We start from the raw sequence: 21,850 nt of genomic DNA on the forward strand, positions 1-21,850 counted from the left end.
TTGGCTATTGTAAATAATGCTGCGATGAACATAGGGGTGCAACGGACTCTTGAGATATCTGATTTCAGGTTCTTAGGATAGATACCCAGTAATGGGATGGCTGGGTCATAGGGTATTTCTATTTTTAACTTTTTGAGAAATCTCCATACTGTTTTCCATAGTGGCTGTACCAGTTTGCATTCCCACCAACAGTGTATGAGGGTTCCTCTTTCTCCACAACCTCTCCAACATTTGTCGTTCTTGGTTTTGGATGTTTTTGCCAATCTAACGGGGGTAAGGTGATATCTTAGTGTAGTTTTGATTTGCATTTCCCTGATGATTAGCGATGATGAACATCTTTTCATGTGTCTATTGGCCATATTCATATCTTCTTTTGAGAAATGTCTGTTCATGTCCTCTGCCCATTTTTTGATCGGGTTGTTTGTTTTTTTGTTGTTAAGCAGTGTGAGTTCTTTGTATATTATGGAGATTAACCCTTTGTCGGATAAGTGGCTTGTAAATATTTTTTCCCAATTAGTGAGCTGTTTTTTTGTTTCAATCCTGTTTTCCCTTGCCTTGAAGAAGCTCTTTAGTCTGATGAAGTCCCATTTGTTTATTCTTTCTATTGTTTCCCTCAACTGAGGAGTTACAGTGTCCGAAAAGATTCTTTTGAAACTGATGTCAAAGAGTGTACTGCCTATATTCTCTTCCAAAAGACTTATTGTCTCAGGCCTAATCTTTAGGTCTTTGATCCATTTTGAGTTTATTTTGGTGTGTGGTGAAAAAGAATGGTCAATTTTCAATCTTTTGCATGTGGCTGTCCAGTTTTCCCAGCACCATTTGTTGAAGAGACTTTCTTTTCTCCATTGTAGGCCCTCTGCTCCTTTGTCGAAGATTAGCTGTCCATAGATGTGTGGTTTTATCTCTGGGCTTTCAATTCTGTTCCATTGATCTGTGGACCTGTTTTTGTACCAGTACCATGCTGTTTTGATCACTGTAGCTTTGTAGTATGTTTTGAAATCGGGGATTGTGATTCCGCCGGCTTTGTTTTTCTTGCTCAGGATTGCTTTAGCAATTCGCGGTCTTTTGTTGCCCCATATGAATTTTAGGATTGTTTGTTCAATTTCTGTGAAGAATGTTCTTGGGATTCTGATTGGGATAGCATTGAATCTGTATATTGCTTTAGGTAGTATGGACATTTTAACTATGTTTATTCTTCCAATCCATGTGCAAGGAATGTTTTTCCATCTCTTTATGTCATCGCCTATTTCTTTCAAGAAAGTCTTGTAGTTTTCATTGTATAGATCCTTCACTTCCTTGGTTAAGTTTATCCCAAGGTATTTTATTCTTTTTGTTGCGATTGTGAATGGGATAGAGTTCTTGAGTTCTTTTTCTGTTAGTTTATTGTTAGTGTATAGAAATGCTACTGATTTATGCACGTTAATTTTATACCCTGCTACTTTGCTGTAGTTGTTGATTATTTCTAATAGTTTTTCTGTGGATTCTTTGGGGTTTTCTATGTATAAGATCATGTCGTCTGCAAACAACGAGAGTTTTACTTCTTCGTTACCTATTTGGATTCCTTTTATTTCTTTTTCCTGCCGAATTGCTCTGGCCAGCACCTCCAGAACTATGTTGAATAGGAGTGGTGAAAGTGGGCACCCTTGTCTTGTTCCTGTCCTCAGAGGGATGGCTTTCAGCTTTTGTCCATTGAGTATGATGTTGGCTGTGGGTCTATCATATATGGCCTTTATTATGTTGAGGTACTTTCCTTCTATACCCATTTTACTGAGGGTTTTTATCATAAATGGGTGTTGGATCTTGTCGAATGCTTTCTCTGCATCTATTGAGATGATCATGTGGTTTTTGGTTTTCATTTTGTTGATGTAGTGTATCACGTTGATTGACTTGCGGATGTTGAACCATCCCTGTGTCCCTGGTATAAATCCCACTTGATCATGGTGTATAATCTTTTTGATGTATTGCTGTAATCGGTTTGCCAAAATTTTGTTGAGGATTTTTGCATCTATGTTCATCAGTGATATCGGCCTGTAGTTCTCCTTCTTTGTGTTGTCCTTGTCAGGTTTGGGGATCAGAGTGATGTTGGCTTCATAGAATGTGTTAGGGAGTTCTCCATCTTTCTCAATTTTCTGGAACAGTTTGAGGAGAATAGGTATTAAGTCTTCTTTGAATGTTTGGTAGAATTCTCCAGAGAAGCCGTCTGGTCCTGGACTCTTGTTTTTGGGGAGGTTTTTGATTACCGTTTCTATTTCCTTACTTGTGATTGGTCTATTCAGATTCTCCATTTCTTCCTGATTCAGTTTGGGGAGATTGTAGGAGTCTAGGAATTTGTCCATTTCTTCCAGGTTGTTCAATTTGTTGGCATATAGTTTTTCATAGTATTCTCTTATGATCTCTTGTATTTCATTGGTATCTGTTGTGATTTCTCCTCTGTCATTCCTGATTTTATTAATTTGCGATTTCTCTCTTCTTTTCTTGGTGAGTCTGGCTAGGGGTTTGTCAATTTTGTTAATTCTTTTGAAGAACCAACTCTTTGTTTCATTGATCCTTTCTATTGTCTTTTTTGTTTCAATATCGTTTATTTCTGCTCTTATTTTTATTATTTCCCTCCTTCTACTGACTCTGGGCCTTGTTTGTTCTTCTTTTTCTAGTTCTGTTAGGTGTCGTTTGAGGTTGCTTACGTGAGCTTTTTCTTGTTTAGTGAGGTGAGCCTGTATTGCGATGAATTTCCCTCTTAGGACTGCTTTTGCTGCATCCCAAATGATTTGGTATGTCGTGTTCTCATTTTCATTTGTCTCCAGATAATATTTGATTTCTTCTTTAATTTCTTCAATGATCCATTGTTTGTTGAGAAGCGTGTTGTTTAGTCTCCACATTTTTGCACCTTTCTCTGCTTTTTTCTTGTAGTTGATTTCTAGTTTAATAGCGTTATGATCAGAAAAGATGCTTGATATTATTTCAACTCTCTTGTATTTATTGATGTTTGCTTTGGTTCCCAAAATATGGTCAATCCTTGAGAATGTTCCATGTGCACTTGAGAAGAATGTGTAACCTGCTGTTTTTGGATGAAGTGTTCTATATATATCTATTAAGTCCATCTGGTCTAATTTTTCATTTAATTCTATTATTTCCTTGTTGATTTTCTGTCTGGATGTTCTGTCCATTGGTGTTAATGGTGTGTTGAGGTCCCCTACTATTATTGTATTGTTGTTGATGTCTTCTTTTAGTTCTATTAAGAGTTGCTTTACAAATTTTGGTGCTCCTGTGTTGGGTGCGTATATATTTATAAGTGTTATGTCTTCTTGGTGGAGAGTCCCTTTTATCGTTATATACTGTCCCTCTTTGTCTTTCTTTATCTGTTTTGCTTTGAAATCTACCTTGTCTGATATTAGTATAGCGACACCTGCTTTCTTTTGTTCATTATTAGCTTGGAGTATTGTTCTCCATCCCTTCACTCTGAGTCTGTGTTTGTTGATCACATTTTGCCACCTGTAAATGTACCTAGGATGGGAATCTGATTCAACATCCTCATATCCTATGCAATTAAGAAGACTTAAACAAGATAATATGGCTCCCCCTGCTTAATTCCAGATGGCATCATGGCCAAGAATCTTCCATTTCAGCCATGGTGGTCAAAAGGGAGTGAAAAATCTCCTGGGGGGCAGGGTACAGAAACTTGTTTCATCTAGATTTGATTCAATCCAATTTAGAAAGATATTTATTTGTTTCTTATGTGTTATATAAAAAGCCAGATGCTAAATTATAGATGCACCATAATTACTATTAAAAATGTTAAAGACAGATGTCCACAGTTTTTTGAAGGTGTTTATTGGCCAGCCCTACAGTTTGCAGGGCTTGGTGTATGGCAAGATGAGAAGGTTTCCAGTCTGATGGGAAGACAGGAATGGCAATAAGTGTAGCCATAATACAAGTGTTGTCATCCTGGGCAATATACACACACAAACACCCACTCCGTGCCAGGCACTGTCTTGTCACTAGGGCTACAGAAACTTCGTTCCTGCTCTCAAAGAGCTCACCATCGGGTAAAGGAGACATGCCCCTAAGAAGCTCAGCCCACTATGGTGAGTTCAGGGCATGCGTGTGCCTTGGCAGCCACGGAAACCCAGCGAGGGGCCCCTAACCCAGTCCGGTGGTGGCAGGGGCAAGAGAGTGTCTAGGGAAGGTGAGCCTGGACTTGGGGATGAGTAGGAGTGAGCCAAGCGAGGAGGAGGAGGAGATACAAGCCCAGATTTGGACCTTGGCCAGAGCACTGTGGCTGCCATGTGGGGCATGCAGGACGAGAGCAACTAGAGGCGGGGAGAAGAGCTAAGAGGCCTCTGAGGTGATGCCAGGTGAGAGGTGGTATGCATCGATCCTGGGCTTTGGTGGCTGGAAAGAGGGCACAAATGTGAAAACTTCTCAAAATATACAAGAGGCAGGACTATGACGACTGAATTTGGGAAGGAAGAAGATCAGAAACATGTCTTTCCCCAGTTTCTAGCTCATGTGAGTGCACCAGCTGAAGCACAGAATAGGAGGGGCCAACAGGTTCAGAATGGCTCCGTTTTGGACACCTTGATTCGAGGCGCCCGTGGACTGTATGTTTCCAGTAAGAAGTTCAGTGGTGGGTCCGTGCCTGGGGGAGAGATGTGTGCTGGAAATACCAGTGCAGGAGTCATCGGCAGAGGGACAACCAAAATCAGGATTGTGGAAGACACCAACCATCGCAGGCCCGGGAGGCAGAGCTCGGAGAGAAGTGGGCTCAGCATGGGGCACCGAGGAACCCACAGTGACGGGGCAGCAAGAGAAAAGGAATTAGCCCAGATGTGCCACTAAGACACTAAGGGAAAAAAATGCTGACTCTACAAAGGCCAGAGACAGTCGTTCTAACAACCGCAATCTGGGAAAGAGCGCTGGAGGAGATGGCATCTTAGCTGAGTGATGTGCGGGGTGTCAGCAGCCACCCCGGGAGTGAGAAATCATGAGCAAAAAGGCCCAGAGGCAGTTCAGAGAGCAAGATTTCTTTGAAGAAACACCTGCAAACTGCCTCTCATCTCTCTCTCATTCTCTCACTCATCTCTCATTCTCTCTATTACACCTCATCTCTCTCCCTCCACCCTCCCTCCTCCCTTCTCTGTCTTCCTTTCCTCCTCCCATCCCCCATCAGAAGGATCAGTGAATTAGACTAAACAGAGTCAGGCCTCCTGAGGAGGATTCATTATTCCAACCCCCACCCCCACCCCCGCGAGCCACGTAAGCCTAGCAAGGTCATTGTCCTTGGAGAAATGGACAGACCAGGCCCGTGCCAGCCCCTCCCACTGCTGTACGCACCCCCCGCCCCCCACCAAGGGCCCTGCCTGGTGGCCTTGGGTTTGGACCTGTGCTCGCTCTTTTGTAGAAACGAGGCCTGGAGAACACCCTGCACGATGCCAAGCACTGGCACGACATCGAGCTGCAGAACCTGGGCGCCGTGGTGGGCCGGCTGGAGGCGGAGCTGCGGGAGATGCGCGCCGAGGCCGAGCAGCAGCAGCAGGCGCGAGAGCATCTGCTGGCGCACAAGTGCCAGCTGCAGAGGGACGTGGCGTCCTACCACGCCCTGCTGGACCGGGAGGAGAGCGGGTCAGTCTCTTGGCTTCTTTAATTATGAAAGGAATTCATACCCATGGGTTTAAAAATAATTTTTTCGAAGACTATAAAAGTAATTAAAGTAATTAATTCCAAACTTCCCAACACCCATCCACACACACAGCCTAGTTGTGTCCTTCCGGGATTTTTCTATTCACATATACACAAATATATAGACAAATATATATTAGATGCCTATATACACTGTATACATTTGTGTATTTCTGTATACATGAATATAAACATACATAGACATGAGTACATGTGTTCATACGTGTCTGGTACATACATAGTATGTTATGCATGCTTTCAGCTGCGTGTAATAGACCCTAATTAATGAGGCTATAAACCATTGATCCTGAAACTTTAATGTGTACTCAAAACACCCAAAACCTGGGCATCTTTTTTAAAGTAGATTCTGCTTCAGCAGGTGCCAGGGTGGGGGCGGGGGGGGGGGGATTTCTCATTTCTAACAAAACTCTCCGGTGATGCCCATGCTGCTGGCCTACAGACCACCCCCTGAGCAGCAAGGGCATAAGCCGTGTTTATTTAATGGTTCCAGAAATGAGGTCGTCTAGGCTGCTCAGTGACTTCATTGAGGTCCCAAGCTCTTTTCATCTTTCGAATATAGAATCCCTGATATATTAACTTTTTGTCTCCATCTTTGTCACCCATGGTGGCCAATCCCTGCCACAGCTCCAGACGTCGTATCCTCGTTCATGGCAAGAAAGGGGAGGGAAGACAGGACAGCAAAAAGGCTTTTCCCTGCGTGGCTCTCTTCTTTTATCAGGGAAGGACAGACGTCTTCTGAAGGCCTCCAGTGGGCCTTCCGTTATAGCTCATTGACCAGAACCTGCTCACATGACTACACCTGCCTCCAAGGGATGCTGGGAAAGCACCTATTAGCTTTTCCAACCTCCATACTGGAGAAAAGCAAGGGCTTAGGAATGGCATATCTATGTCTATGATGTATACATGTGCGTGTGTATATATACACATATACACGTTTTTGTATACATATGCACATGTATATGCATCCGTGCCATCTTTTTGTAATGGGTAAGGATCCCAGGGGCATATGCATGAGTCTTGAGGCTTGGCTTCCTTGCCAGCTCGCTAAGGAAATGCAAGCCTTTATTTTATCATAATTCTCTGTCTTCATAGTTTCCTCCAAGGTCCCTTCTAGGGCATCCACTGAATAAGGAATAGAATATCAGCTCTAAGGGAAGCCTTAGTCATTGTACAGTCCAACCTCTCAAGATTCCAGAGAGAAGAAGGCCCAGAGCTGAAAGGATTCATCCACGATCACATGGGGAGGTGGAGGCAGAGCTGGGACGGAGCCCGGGTCTCCTGCTCTCTCCAACGCGCGCGCGCGCGCGCGCTCCCTCGCTGTGTAACTTTCTTTCTTCAGAAGGCGAGAGAGCCCCAGGGAAGCAACCTGACCCTCCTCCTTTCATGTGGAAAATATCTCATCCAGCCTCTTTCCAACCGCCTTTTTATTGGATTGATTTCTGTTGATTATAAAAGCTAGATGTTGCTAACAAAGCTCATTTTTTCAGATGCCTATGGACATCTGGATAAACATGCAAAATTGTTTTAAACAAGTACGAAAAGTAATGAGTTGGGCTGAATTGACTTCAAGAACTCCATTTAGTGAGTGCCTGTTATGTGCCAGCACAGTCTTAAGTTCTTTGTTATTTTCATTTCTCCCCACAACTCTGCCAGGACATCATCATTTTACCCCATTTTACAGATAGGAAACAGCCTCAGAGAGCTTAAGTCATTTGCCTGAGGTCACACAGCTAATAACCACGGAGCGGGGATTTGAAACCCAAACTGTCTTGTTCCAAAAGCCAAAGTCTTCCCATGAGACACCTGGCTTTCCTCTAATCCTACTATGAAATCTCCTAATTTTCATCGTCCATGGCCTCTCTCACTCATAGGTGCTTTTTGTTTGTTTCAGCTAATGAAGAAACTTCCTCTCTTCATGAAGAAAATGCTGCCTTCCTCACCCAGTGGCCAATGAAGTTCCTCGAGGAGCTCTCCCACCACCACCCCCATCGGCCCTCACCCCCAACCCTCCCACTCCCACCCCTACCCCGAGATGGAGTCCCTGCTGGATTCCCTGGTTGAGCTGAAAACCTTCCTGGGAGTGGAGAGGGTCCTTCTGCCTTAATTTAAGTAGTCTGTAGCTTGAGCAACCTCCCTTGGCCCTCTCCAAATAAATGCTTTGTGTGCGGCTTCCAGTCTGCCCACCTTGTTCAACTCACCATCGGATCGAGGTGGCTATCACTTTCCCTGCCTGGCCTCTGCTCATGGAGCTATTCTTAAAGGCTTCTGGAAAGGTCCTTGAGCGTGACTACATCTGCCTCATCATCCAAGCGTCAGCTGCTCTCTGGTTTATCTATGGAAATGTGCTGCTTGGGCAAGAGTTGTGCTCATGGCATACGAGACTGCCACAATTCGGGGCAAAAACAACAGTCTTGCTAGAGAGGGGACTGGCGTGCTGTTCTATTGCGTGTGTCGTAATTGCAGGCATCACCGAGCATTCAGACCTCTCTCACGTCCTCTGCGTGGGTATTTATGTGCAGACACACATTTCACTGCTCTTGGCAGACCCCCTCAATCGGTTTAAAGGGAACTTCGGTTTCAGTCTGTGGGGGATTAATTAGGTTGTGGTTGCCTACCCGACTCGCAGCCTCAGAATTTTCTTCCAGCTTCCTTCCCCAGCACTCTCAGGGCCCGGGCCAGCGAGGTATAGTTTGTGCAGCTGCCACCTACTCAGGCAAGACTCCCCTGCCTTCTGATTAAAAATGAAACCACCACCTGTGTCCTACCACAGGCTCTCAGTGCCTCCAAAACCACACACACAGAAAAAGCCCGGCCTTAATTTCTTAATTCTTCCCCCAAGCTTGTCTCAGTCGACCTGTCGCACAGAATTTCAGACCAAAATAGCCAAGCTGAGTCGTTGTCCTCATCAGCTGCTAATCCAGACAGGAGGATGTGTCCAAGATGGGCACATTCGAAGACACCCCCCAGTACCTGGGGTTCCAAATAGCCAAGGACGGCTGACATAAATAGAAGAAACCTCATTTACCCATAAGAAAGCTTAAAAGAGAAGCAAGGCAAGAAATGGCGTCTCCTAGTTGAAATTGCTCCAACTGGTTTCCCTTTTTGGCTTCCAGGATCAAAGGAATTGTGTTAATAAGCCACTGGGCAGGACAGCTGTTTACAGTTTGCACGACGCCTTTGCACGATTCCATTTGTTGTTTGAGGCACAGAAATAGTCAAGACACCACCTAATGCTCCAGTTCAGCAAACCTCCAGCCCCTTTGGAGCTGCACACCCTGGAGGTGCCCATAACTGACCCACTGTGTCCAAGGGCCTCCTCAGAAGACAGAGTGTGCGGCTGACCTAGCTATGTTCCATGTTCCATGCACCACACACTGAGGTCAGCGATTAATTTTTTGTCCCCCAGCCAAGACCTAAATCCCTAACCTAAACACACCCGGAAGGCCCCAAGAGGTCAGCCGTCATGAGGGGGTACTTCTGTGTCTAAATGGCTGTGCGTTTTCCAGAACCTGGAAGCCGTTTCAGCCATTGGACAAAGGAGAGAATGGATTTGCACACCCTCCTGAGTTTCCAGCCGACAGCATGCCGTGCCCGGCTGCACACACACTCGCTCTCCTGCGCTCCGTGATCTCACAGAGCAGCTGCCGTAAATCATTAAGTTAATCATCCTTTGGCAGGGAGAGCCGAGGCAGACTGGCGCTTCAGTTCACAGCACGGTCTCTTGCTGCTTCTAATGAGGCTTCGTTAACAGGTAAGAAAAGGCGCTGCTGGCCCTCGACTCCGCCAGAGCCTTATTTAACACAGGCTTCCTCTCACAACATCCGCGACAGTTACACTCTGGCAGCAGTTCCCTGACAGGTGGTGGGGGGGGGGGGGAGGGGGCTGCTGCTTGTGTGGGTGTCAAGGACAGAGCATTTGCTCTGGAGCAGACCAGAGAAGGGCTTCCGATGGACTCCTCCAAAAGCACAGACGAGCTCTATTTCCAAACCAGGTAACTCCACTGGCCCCTGGCCAGCACCTGGAGCATGGGGCACACTCCCAATGAGTCGCTAGAACATCTATGGGCTTTCTGACCAGAGCCGTTAAATCACCCCTTCGTTATCATCTGTCACACTTCTGAGCACCTACAGGTGCCCAGACATTCTGTTGGACTTTGGGATACCAGTAAAAAGAAGGCACAGTTTCTGCCCTGGCGGGTTTACAATCTCATTGGGGAGTGTAGGTGTGCACGTAAACGGAGGAACAAAGCAAAGCACGCAGAGCAGCACCTTACAGTTTGCACGACCCCTTCATATAATTCAGTTTATCACAGAAGGCATGAAAATAGACGTCCACATCCGATCCCTGTTGGTTTCCAGTAAGATGATTCAGCAAGAATCCTCAAACACCATGCCGGTCTCTGCTTAGCTCTAACTACCCCACAGATAGTCTTTTTTTTCCTCCAGACTTATGGACATAGAATTGGCCTACAACACTGCATCATTTTAAGGTGTACAGCATAATGACTCGACTTCCATATATCATGAAATGATTACAATAAGTTAGCACCCACCATCTCATATAGACAGAAAAAAAATTGTTTTTCCTTGTGATAATCACTCTAAGGATTCACTCTCTTAACAACTTTCATGTCTATCATAGAGCAGTGTTAACTATAGTCATCATGTTGGACACTACACCCCTAGTACGTATTTATCTGATGACCGGAAGTTTGTACCTTTTCACCACCTTCATCCGATTTCCCCTTCCCCCACCCCCCACCTCCAGTAACCGCAAATCTGGTCTCTTTTTCTATGAATTTGGGTTTGTTTTGTTTTGTTTTAAGATTAAGTTCTCATGCTCCACTTTGGTAGCCTGGGGTTCATGGGTTCAGATCCTGGGTGCAGACCTAAACACCACTCGTCAAGCCAAGCTGTGGCAGCATCCCACATGCAAAATAGAGGAAGATTGACACAGGTTCGCTCAGAGCCAATCTTCCTCACCAAAAAAAAAAAAAAATTCCACATTCCACATTCCACATGTAAGTGAGATCAAACAGTATTTGTCTTTGTCTGACTTATTTCACTTAGCATACTACTCTCCAGATCATCTGTGTTGTCGCAAATGGCAGAATGCCTCCTTTTTATGGCTGAATGGTATTCCATTGGATATATATAACACATTTTCTTTATCCATTCATCTATCAGTGGACACTTAGGTCGTTTCCACATCTTGGCTATTGGAAATAACACTGCAATGAACATGGGGATGCAGATATCTTTTCAAGTTAGTGTTTTCATTTCCTTCAGATATATACCCAGAAGTGAAACTTCTGGATTGTTCGGTAGTTCTATTTTTAATTTTTTAAGGAACTTTCATGCTGTTTTCCATCACAGCTGCACCAGTTTACAATCCCACCAACAGTACACAAGGGTTCCCTTTTCTCCACGTCCTCGCCAACACTTGTTCTCTCTTGTCTTTTTGATGCTAGCCATTCAAACAGGTGTGAGGGTATCTCGCTGTGGTTTTGATTTGCATTTCCCTGATGATTAGTGATGTTAGGCATCTTTTCATGTAGCTGTTGGCCATTCACATATCTTCTTTGGAAAAATGTCTATTCAGGTCCTTAGCCCATTTTTTAATTGGATTATTTTTTTTGCTATTGACTTGTGTGAGTTCTTTATATAATTTGGATATTCACCCCTTATCTGATATATGGTTTGCAAATATTTCTTCCCATTCTGTAGGTTGTGTTTTCACTTTGTGGATTGTTTCTTTCGCTCTGCAGAAGCTTTTTAGTTTGATGCAGTCTTACTTGTTTATTTTTGATTTTGCTGCTTGTGCTTCAGGGGTCATGTCCAAAACCCGTCGCCAAGACCCAGATCAAGGATCTTACCACCTATGTTTTCTTCTAGGTGTTTTATGGTTTCCGGTCTTACATTTAAGTCTTTAATCCATTTTGAGTTAATTTTTGGAGTAGTGCAAGATAGGTGTCTAGTTTTATTCTTTTACATGTGAATATCCAGTTTTCCCAGCACCGTTTATTGAAGAGACTGTCTTTTCTCCACTGAGTATTCTTGGCTCCCTCGTCAAATATTCATTGACCCTATATGCATGGATTTATTTCTTGGCTCTCAATTCTGTTCCATTGGTCAATGTCTGTTTTGTGCCAGTACCATACTGTTTTGATTACTATAGCTTTATAATATAGCTTGAAATCAGGACGTGTGATGCCTCCATCTTTGTTCTTCTTTCTCAGGATTGGTTTAGCTATTCGCTATTCTGGGTCTTCTGTGGTTCTATGTAAATTTTAGGATTGTTTATTCCACTTCTATAAAAAATAACTTTGGAGCCTTGATAGAGATTGCGTTGAATCTACAGATGTCTTTGGGTAGTATGGACATTTTAACAATATTAATTCTTGCAAGCCATGAACATAGGTACCTTTCCATTTATTTGTATCTTCTTCAATTTCTTTCATCCGTGCCTTATAGTTTTCAGTGTAGAGATCTTTTACCTCCTTGGTTAAATTTATTCCTAAGTATTTTTTTGTTTTTTATGCTATTGTACTACGGATGTTCTTTCATAAACCCTTACATCATCTTTTTTTGTTTTGAGAAATGGCAAAAGAGGATGGTGTCTCTTTGAGGCAATTCTAGCATCTTATCTAGGGTTGCTGGACTTAGCAAATAAAAATAGTGGATGCCCAAGTAAATTTGAATTTCAGATAAATAATAAATAATTTTTTAGTAAAACTATGTCCCATATAGTGCACGAGACATACTTCTGCTAAAAAGTTATCTGGAAGGTCTAATCAAATCACACAGAAACACTCCACATTCGTATTCCCCACCTAGTGATCTGACCTCAAGTGACCCATGAAGGTGTGTCCAGCATTTCCAGCTTAGATATCCCAACACACAAGAAGGGGAGGCGATGACCCAGGCCGAGTCCTTGCCCCTAGAAACTCACTCCCCTAACACAACAGCACGGCAGGTCCAGTCATGTTCAAGAAATTAATCTGCTAGTTGAGTGAAGAAATAAAGCAAACTATTTTCTCAGCTGAAGCGACTGGCTGAATTGGATCGTATAGACTGGTTATTTTGAACAATAGGTTGGGCAGGAACCGGAGTGGATCCCAGCACAGATGTGCTACACTTCAGAGTCAACAGAAAACCCAATTTTCCCTGACATGCCCAAGAAGAAATATTCCATTTTCTCCTGCTCCTCCTGAGAGAGAAAGGTAATTCACACCACGGGGAGTCAAGCTTTCAGTGTAATTCTGAGATTGGACGCAAAAGCCATGTTGCATTCTGAGAGAAGGGGCTTTGCAAAGTGGACGAGCAACAAATTGCTAAATTTCTCTGGGCAAATCATAGGGACTTTGTTGTTTTGTTTTTTTGTGGGGTTTTTTTTTTCCCTACAGCTAAAGTTCTTATTGATGGCCTGGACAGGAAAAAAATGTATAAATGGGGTTCAGAATTTTAAACTAAAAAGACTGCTTGGCAAACTGACTAGATGATTAAGACAAATTGTCACCAACTCCATTTATATAATAATCAGGGGTGCTATGGGTTGATATGATAAGCGTAAAATACAAGCCAGATTAGCAGACTTAGTACCAAAAAAAGAATGTAAAATATCTCATTAGTAATTTTTAAATATTGATTACGTGCTGAAATGATAGGATTTTGGATATATTGAGATAAGTCAAATATATTATTAAAATTGGTCCTGGGCCAGCCAATTGCAATTCAGCTTATCCCTTCCAGGGCACACATAAAAGGAGGAACAAAGCAAAGCAGGCAGAGCAGCACATTACAGTTTGCATATAATTTTTAAGTGTGTTTGGAACAACTTGGGTTTGTGACTCTATGACTTGGGAGGGTTTGGAGCAGAGCGGGGGTGGATCTGATTCGTCTTTCCATAGCCTCAGCCCAGCTGCTGTGTAGAGAAGGGCCTGTGCAGGGCAGGAAGGAGGGGCCTACCGCCAGGAGAGAAGGGCCAGGGATCTGCTCCTGCAGGGGGGCCTGGCCAAGGTCACCTCCCAAGGCCTCGCTCCTGAGCCCCCCAGTGTCCCTCTAGTTGTGGCATGCGGGACACTGCCTCAGCATGGCTTAATGAGCTGTGCCGTGTCCGCACCCAGGATCCAAACTGGCAAAAGCCTGGGCCACCGGAGCAGAGCGCACGAACTTAATCACTCGGCCATGGGGCCGCCCCTAAATAGATTTATCTTTAAGGAGTTTTCCAAGAAGGGCTGATGGCTGATGGGTACTTTACTTCCTGACTTCTTTCCTGTTTGAGCTTGTCTGAACTGCTTCCGCTGTATTTGAGTGAGAACTGGACTAGGTACAATATTCCTGGGTGATACTTTGTGTCCCTTAGACCCTGGCAGACATTGCTTCAGTCTCTTGGCTTTGACTGTTGTGAAAAGGTCTGAGGCCAGCCTAACTCTTTACTCCTACTTCCTCTTCCCAGATACCCGAATATTTTTCTTCATTTTTCAAGTTCTTAAATAAATCAGAATGTATATATACTTTGATTGCCATCATTCTCAACCAGTTGATCCAAGTATATGGTATGCCCTTTCTGCCTGAAAATTCTATTCTTCTTTATTTCAAGGCAACTTTTTTGTATTCTGAGTATTTTTCTGTTCCATTTGTTAGAGTCTCTATTTCAAAGTCATCAAAGGATCGTCTTTGCTCTCTTCTATGTTTATCAGTTCCTCTCTAGTTTTTCAAATCTTTCTCTCTTTTTTCTCTGCGTCCATTGTGATTATCTGAAGCTTCTCCACCAAAATTGGACCTCTGGCCATGTCTATTCATAACTATGTTGAGTTTGTTTATTATGTATCTAATAGTATGAACTCTTCTTTAGCTCTGCCATATCCTCTTCAACCCATTCTGTTGTCCTATCATCTCATGGATCTTATTATGTTAAATTAATATTCTACATGTTCTTATAGTGCAAAGCACCTATGGAGAACGTGCCCCTGTTTGAGGGCGGTATTTTCTTCTATACTGGTATCTTTGTATGCCCTTTGTATTCTAATAATTAACTCAATGTATATTTGAGTACCTATGACTGTAAGATAGTGTTTTAATCTCTGGAGATAACACAAAAAAGAAAAAGTTCTTGCTTTCCTGGTGCTTACATTGTGTGTGTGTGCTTGTGTGTGTGTGTACACAATGTGTGTATGTATATTTGCGTTTGCTATGATATATTTATATAATTACTACATCATTTCTCGCCATTTTACTGATAGTCCAACTGGGCTGTGCTACCCAGATCTTTCATTTCTGTAATAAATTGAGATTGAATTTTCCTTGACATTTATTGTTTTCACCTTATCTGGAACCAGTTTGAGTTCCCTTCAGGGCTTCAGATTAAATTATCCGTGTTGATTTTAATCCATTTTTCTATAGCCTGAGGATAGACCTGTTGTGATTAAATTATGGACTTCAACCTTACAAATCGGAAATCAGTTTGTTTTCATAACAAACTTTTCTTTATAAATTTAGTTTTTAATTATAAATTGTACATAACTACATCTTCAAAAAATTGGAAAAAATAAAGTCATCTATATAGAATTCTATTGGAAAACAATTTTTATGGGTTTTTTTTTAGTAACTGGACCAAAAATGAAAAAGCTGAGGAACCAATAGAACTAGCTCATGTCTCTATGATAACCTATAAAAACATTCATCATCTGACTCTGAAAACTCGTTACTGCTGTTGAGAAGCAAAATACCAAGCTTTTTCTAACAGTTCCACACAAATGAGCAATCCTGAAGGTGTTCCATATCTTAGCTGTATTTCATGACAAAAATAACCATATGTTTTTAGGTTCATGTGCAAGTGTAGTTTCATTTGTGTCTAAACTGGAAATATGGTCTCCAACTTCTCATTTATCTTCTCTCAGTCAAGAATCATATTGGTTTCTTGGGTAGAATGGAAAGGAATGGTGTCAAGTATCAGAAATAAAATACTGCCTCTCTAGGTTGTCTCCAAAACCGAAGAAGGCTAGAGGCAGGACCTTTAGCAAATTCATTAAAGACAAAATTGCCTTAAGCATCCACCAAGAAACTTTAAAAAGTTTTACAGACTCTCCAAGGAATCAAGTACAGAACAATATACCAAGTTGGACTAAAGAACATTTCTATATCCAAACAGAAAACATCTCTCTGAGTTTCCTGGACACCGGGGCGAGAAGGAGAATCAAACAAGTGTCATATTCTTCTTGCCATATAAATGAATGTTTTCCAGACTATTGGAAGACTCAAGATTTCTTCCCATCCTTGAGCTCTGAAAGGACAATTTTCACATGGATCTTTATGTATAGGATCATGAACAATGGCATAGACAACATTCTCAGTAATCGTAACAAATAAATAAGGAGAGATCTCCTTATAACTATTTCTTCTATGATCCCAGATATGAAGACAGTAAAGCAAGATGTCGTTCTGTAAAGTCAGTGCCACAAAAGGAATTCTTACAAGTCCTGTCTAGATTAATGAATCCATTATGTGACTTTCTTCTTACTCAGTGTTCTATTATCCCCTGCCTCTGCCTTTGTGTGTTTTCTCTGATTCTGTTCCTCTCTTGGGGATGAAAGCATCATCTGTTACAAGTCATTGTTCAACAAAGCGTTTCGAAAGCCAGAACAGAAGAAGCAAGCTGTGGTCAGAGGCAGGTCCTGGTGAAAACAGGAAGCAGAAACCCTCTTTCCTCTGATGCTCGCTCCCCTCTCCGTGGCCTTTAGAGGCCCCACCCCTGTGAATCCTCGCTGCTCTCTGGGCCTACTACCTCTCATCGCCATGTCCTACCCAGGCTTAGCTCCTCAAATATTGCGACAGCTTTAAGATTACCTCCTCTTTTTATTTTCTATCAAAACCTCTCTTTCCTCAGGGCCAAGTGCAGCATTGAAAGGAAATTTTGTTTAGCAACCTAGGTTCAAACAGAGAAGCAGAACCACAATGAGCTCTGGAGCAAGGGATTTGGAATCAGACCTTACACAATGATGGGAGGAGCTGGGAAGCAGAGGTCAAAAAGGAAAAGCGAGATCAGAGAGTCGCCAACCTGTCAATCTGAGAAGCCCGTCTGCTGTCAAAGAGGGTGCGAAGGGGAAGCTGGTAGAGAAAACTGTTAAGAAGCCATTCCGTGTGCTGGCTGTGGGTCGACAGTCAAGCATCTGGTGATGGGCCTGGGGCCACTGTTGGTCATCAGGGTCCACACTTGGAAGGAAGAGCTGGTCTCGGAGTACAGGATGGCCAGGACAAGCTGGATCCCGCTGGCACCTCTCCCTCTGTCACTGAATCTAACCATGATGACATTCTGAGAGTAACGGCTGCTGCTTTTCTTCCATCTCTCAGATTTCATGCAAGTTTCTCTTTTGGCCAACTCTAGCCTGAAACTGGAAAGAAGATTCTGGAAACATAGTTCCCAATTTAATCGAGTTGACAATAGAACAATCCAGCATAGTATGTTTTGATAAATTCACACTTAGTTGCAGATGCCTGTGAACTCCCCTCAGAAAGAGACTTCCCAGTGAAGAAGCAGCTTATTGATTCAAAGAGGTCTCAGGCGCTGAGAGGCGGACAAGGAACATATTGGGAGGGAGAGAAGATAGCTTCCTGCTGCCCTCTTACTTACTCCAGGCCTTTGCAACTTTTCCACCAACAAACCCCTAATTAGAGAAGCAGTAAATGTAGCCTCAAGAGGACTGGGATCACAGCCCAAAGGAGCCCACAGCGAATTCATAGTTTCTTGTGTCTTACGTTGCAACATATTGTGCCTGTTTTAGTATGAAAATAAATTTTACGTTGCTTGCTGGATACATTTCTTAACTTTTTCTCATTCAGTGGCTTGCAAGAAGATGCACCCATTTATCTTGTGGCTTCAAAAGCCCCAACCACACCGCCATGTGTCCCCTGGAAAGTGCATGCCCAAGACTGGGAAATGTGGATTTTCCCTTGATGCCCAGCTAATCAGCCGCTCCCCTGCTTCAAACGTTCACAGGCCCCCGACTGCTCTCAGGATCAAGTCCAGTCTCCCTGAGCCAGCGTTCAAGGCCTCTGTGATCTGGCCTCACTCCACTTTTCCTGCCCCATTTCCCATCACTCATCACCCACGCCTGCCTCCTGAAGTTTCCCTTCCAGCACACTCCTTTTGGGTCCCTGACCACCCTGTGCTCTTGCTGCTTCCACACCCTTCCTCGTGGCGTTTCCTTTCCTCTGTCCCATTCTTTGCCTGAAGAAATCTTCCTCAAACCTCGAGACCCGACTCACAGGCCTGTCACATCCCTGGAGCATCCCCCACTTCATCTTTGTCCGCACATTCCTGCCACCGCTTCCACTCGGTCTTACCTGACTGTCTGTCTGGCATCCCAGGCAGCCTGTGAGCTCCTCAGTGGCAGACACTGTCAGAAGCCTACCCCACAGCCATTCTCCTCTTCCTACTTTCTAACACAAGACCAAGTGTATTTAGAGGAATCATGATTAGACTAAACCAGTCATGGTGGTCCCATTGTCCTCTGCCAGCGAAAGGACACAGTAAGAAAGAAAGTTGAGTACGTGACTCAGTTCTGGTCATGAGGATGCAGAGAAGAGACCAGGGACCTTGCTCTCCCTCTCTCTCCGCCGTGTGAGAACACAGCCAGAAGATGGCCAGCTGCTGCCAGGAGAGACCTCTCACCAGGGACTGAATCCTGAACCTTGATCTTGGACTTCCAGCCTCCGGAACTGTGAGAAGATAAATTTCTGTTGTTTAAGCTCCTCGGTCGATGGTGTTTTGTTATAGGAACTCAAGTTGCTAATTGACGCATACTTAAGTAGCTAAGACTTACTGAATGCTTGTCATGCTAGACACTGTTCTGAGTATTTTAAAAGCACTAACTCATTTGATTTGCACAACTTTCCAGTGAAGTAGGTACAATTAGGATCGTATCCATCATACAGATAAGGAATCTGAGGCACAGAAAGGCTGACAAGTAGCCTTTGGGGCGAGTCATCAGGCTCACCCCAAATCACGAAGCTGACAAGCAGCAGAGCTGGGATTTGAACCAAGGTTGTCTGGCTCCCGAGTTCACACGCTCAACCACTATGTTCCACTCCTTCCCAAGGGCTGGCCTCCATCTTTTTCATCTTAAAATTCTCAAAGGCCAGAACTGTGCCTGACACATGGTAAAGCATTTATTGAACACCGATGAGGTAGGCATCTGCCAAGCTCTGTCAACGCTCGTCTCGTTTCACGCCCACAGCAAGCCTATCAGCAGGGCGACTGATGGTCCTGGTTTGTTCTGGGCGGAGAGCTTCCCGGGATCCAGGACTTTCCATTGAAAACTGGGGCAAGTTGGTCACCCTACCGAATAGGTCAGTTCACAGGTGGTTCTGAATTTCATTGGCCCTAGGCACTTTTACTTCCAAGGGACCTAAAAACTCATTTTTTTATAATATGAGAAAAAAATTAAAATAGTTTCCTGAACCCTAAAAGTTTATTTTTTTCCTTCTGGTTTTAAAAGAAATCAAACATTTTGGTAGGCTCCTAAAAATATCATATGCCTCATCATTGTGTCCCCATGCTTTCTAGGCCTAACAGAAGTGTTGGCCCTGGGTTATAATCTATCATAATCCTCATTTTACAGAGAGTTTAAGAAATATCCTAACAATTATACATCTAGAAAATGATGGAGCCAGGACTTGAATTCATATTAATTTCAGAGCCTGTGCTCTTAACTGCTATACCAGTGTTTTCAAACATTTTCAATGGTGATCCACGGTAAGAAATAAGTTTTATAGCCCAGTACAGTACTCACACACACACACACACACACATATAGCTGAATCAAAAGTTTCATGTAACTGGGGCTGGCCCGATGGCATAGTGGTTAAGTTGTGTGTTCCATTTCAGAGGCCCTGGGTTTGCCGGTTCATATCCTAGGCACAGACCTACGCGTGGCTTATCAAGCCATGCTGTGGCAGGCGTCCCATGTTTAAAATAGAAGATGGGTGCAAATGTTAGCTCAGGGCCAATCTTCCTCAGCAAAAAGAGAAGGATTGGTGGTGAATGTTAGCTCAGGGCTAATCTTCCTCAAAAAAAAAAGGTTCATGTAGCAATATTTACCCTTACAATACATAATCTGTGCTGATGTTTCCTATTCTATTTTATTTGGTTCTGATTCATTTTTTAAAATGTCGATTGCAGCCCATGGAGTTCATGACCCATCAATACATCGTGACTCACAGCTTGAAAAACCCTGCGCTCCTCTCTAATACTGTTTAATAAATATTTGTTGAATGAATGTCTTGGGTAAGGACAGGATAGGAACATCACCCAACACAAATATTTTCAGCCAGATAACCATCAGTTTCATCTGTCTCTGGAACAACTGAAATAACATGAAAAGGAAATGTGTTATTTTAGAAACACAATGCCAGTGCTGGTTTGAATGTTTTAAAGTATCTGCTTCCTAGAAAGAATGTGGCGAGAGCTTTGATGTTACACGGTTTTGTCTGGAAGAAGTCTTAACATTCCATCCTTCTTGAGCAGTTCTTAAGACAGGGCACGAGAATGTGCTTCAGAAACCCGTGAACCCAGGGGCCACAATGAGACAGTCCGTCTCTCAGGTCTGCATGCGCCTATTTCCCCCTCGAGTAATCAACCTTGAGCCTTTCGCTGGGTTTCCGTAACTGTGGCCTTGGGGAAAATGTGAATTTCAAGCTGGGTGGGAAGATAAATAATGGTGACTAAACTAGACCCAAAATGCAGATCAGGCCGTGCAAATGTGCCTTTGGGCTGGTTGAAAATCACTCTGAAGCCTGTAGGTCTTCTGAATCCCTAAACCAAACACTAATACATAATTAGATATTCTCAAGCGACATCGAGGGGCTGGTTTTCCTGTCCGTCTGCATCTGTGGACTAGTCTTGAAAACGAAAGCCTTCATTCACTAGGAGCCTCTGATAACCAGCTATACACCCGACGTCCAGACTGGCACTGAGCGCCACGTGGCAATCGATCCCCGATGGATGAATAAAGACCTGCGTGAAGGAATGAATGAATGTTGGCGAGAAGATCTCAAACGAAGGGAGTTCAGACCAAGAAGCTATAAAACCCAAGCTCTCAGAGTGGAGAAAAGGATGGGGCGCGTGAGGAGGAAAAGCAAAAAACTGTTGAAGACACAAAGATCGTAGTGGGAAGGGCCCAGCACTGGCAGGTCTGGGGCACGGTTTCTGTCAATCTCGGTGTCTAGCTGGCTCTGTGATCGGGCACTAGCCTTCACTTTTCTGGACCTCTGTTTCCTCAACTGTAAATTGAGGTGTCTCCACTCAATGACATTAACACTTCCTTTCAGCCCCTAAATTCCAGAATTCCCAGATCTGAAGCCCGGAAGGCCAGGCTATGTGGGGCCCCGAGTGCAACAGTGGTGGGTGGAGGGCAGGGAGGAGGGCCTCTTGGGAATGTTGACATTAGAAAGAGGTCCCCGTGCCCAAAGGGGCTGGCACCTACGCTCACATCTTCACTGGATGGCACTGCTCTCCTGGGGCCCGGCTTGGGAATCCCACTTCCTTTACTAATTGGCCAGAGAACCGAGGAGAAGGCCCGGCACGCCCTGCGCTTCTTTATGTTCCTAATTATAAGTATAACTGTGCCAGGCGTCGTGCTAAATTCTTTATGTGCGTGATCTCATTTTGGCCTCGCAGCAGCCTATGAAGTAAGGGCTGTGTTACGCTGCAGACGGACAGAGAAGGCTCTGGGGGGTTAAGTGGCCCACCCCAAATCATTCCACCGGGACGTGGTGAAGGTCAGATTTGAACCCAAGTGTGTCAGCCTCCCATTTCCATGTTCTCTCTACAGCGCCAGGGTGCGCCGATCTCAACGTCTGCAAGAAATGAGTCCCCTCCCACCCCACCCGTTACATGCGTATCAGGAGGACTAAAGATATAGCCCTTTGGGCACATTTCATTTCTTTAGAATTTATAGCACATTTAATTCCAAAAATGGATCTAAGGCAGCTCAAAACATTAAAACACATACTATAGGACAGTTTTTTAAAGTTTTTGAAAGTATAAATACACACACACACACACACACAAATGAATGTAGGCTTAAAAAGGGATAAAAACTGGGGGCCAGCCTGGTGGTGTAGTGCTGAAGTTCGTGTGCTCTGCTTCAGCT

General features: G+C 43.8%; 1 protein-coding gene across 1 annotated transcript in view; it reads left to right on the forward strand.

The window, feature by feature from the left end:
* The window catches only part of BFSP2 (beaded filament structural protein 2), a 68,254-nt gene extending 60,383 nt beyond the window's left edge, over positions 1–7,871 (forward strand). Inside the window, exons 6-7 of the mRNA XM_023620943.2 lie at positions 5,399–5,619; positions 7,589–7,871. Of these exons, the coding sequence (XP_023476711.2) occupies positions 5,399–5,619; positions 7,589–7,592 (225 nt within the window). The 3' untranslated portion in view covers positions 7,593–7,871. The remainder of the gene's footprint in view (positions 1–5,398; positions 5,620–7,588) is intronic.
* The last annotated feature ends 13,979 nt before the right edge of the window (positions 7,872–21,850 follow it).

This window comes from Equus caballus, chromosome 16 (assembly GCF_041296265.1).
Source record: "Equus caballus isolate H_3958 breed thoroughbred chromosome 16, TB-T2T, whole genome shotgun sequence".
Lineage (NCBI taxonomy): Eukaryota > Metazoa > Chordata > Mammalia > Perissodactyla > Equidae > Equus > Equus caballus.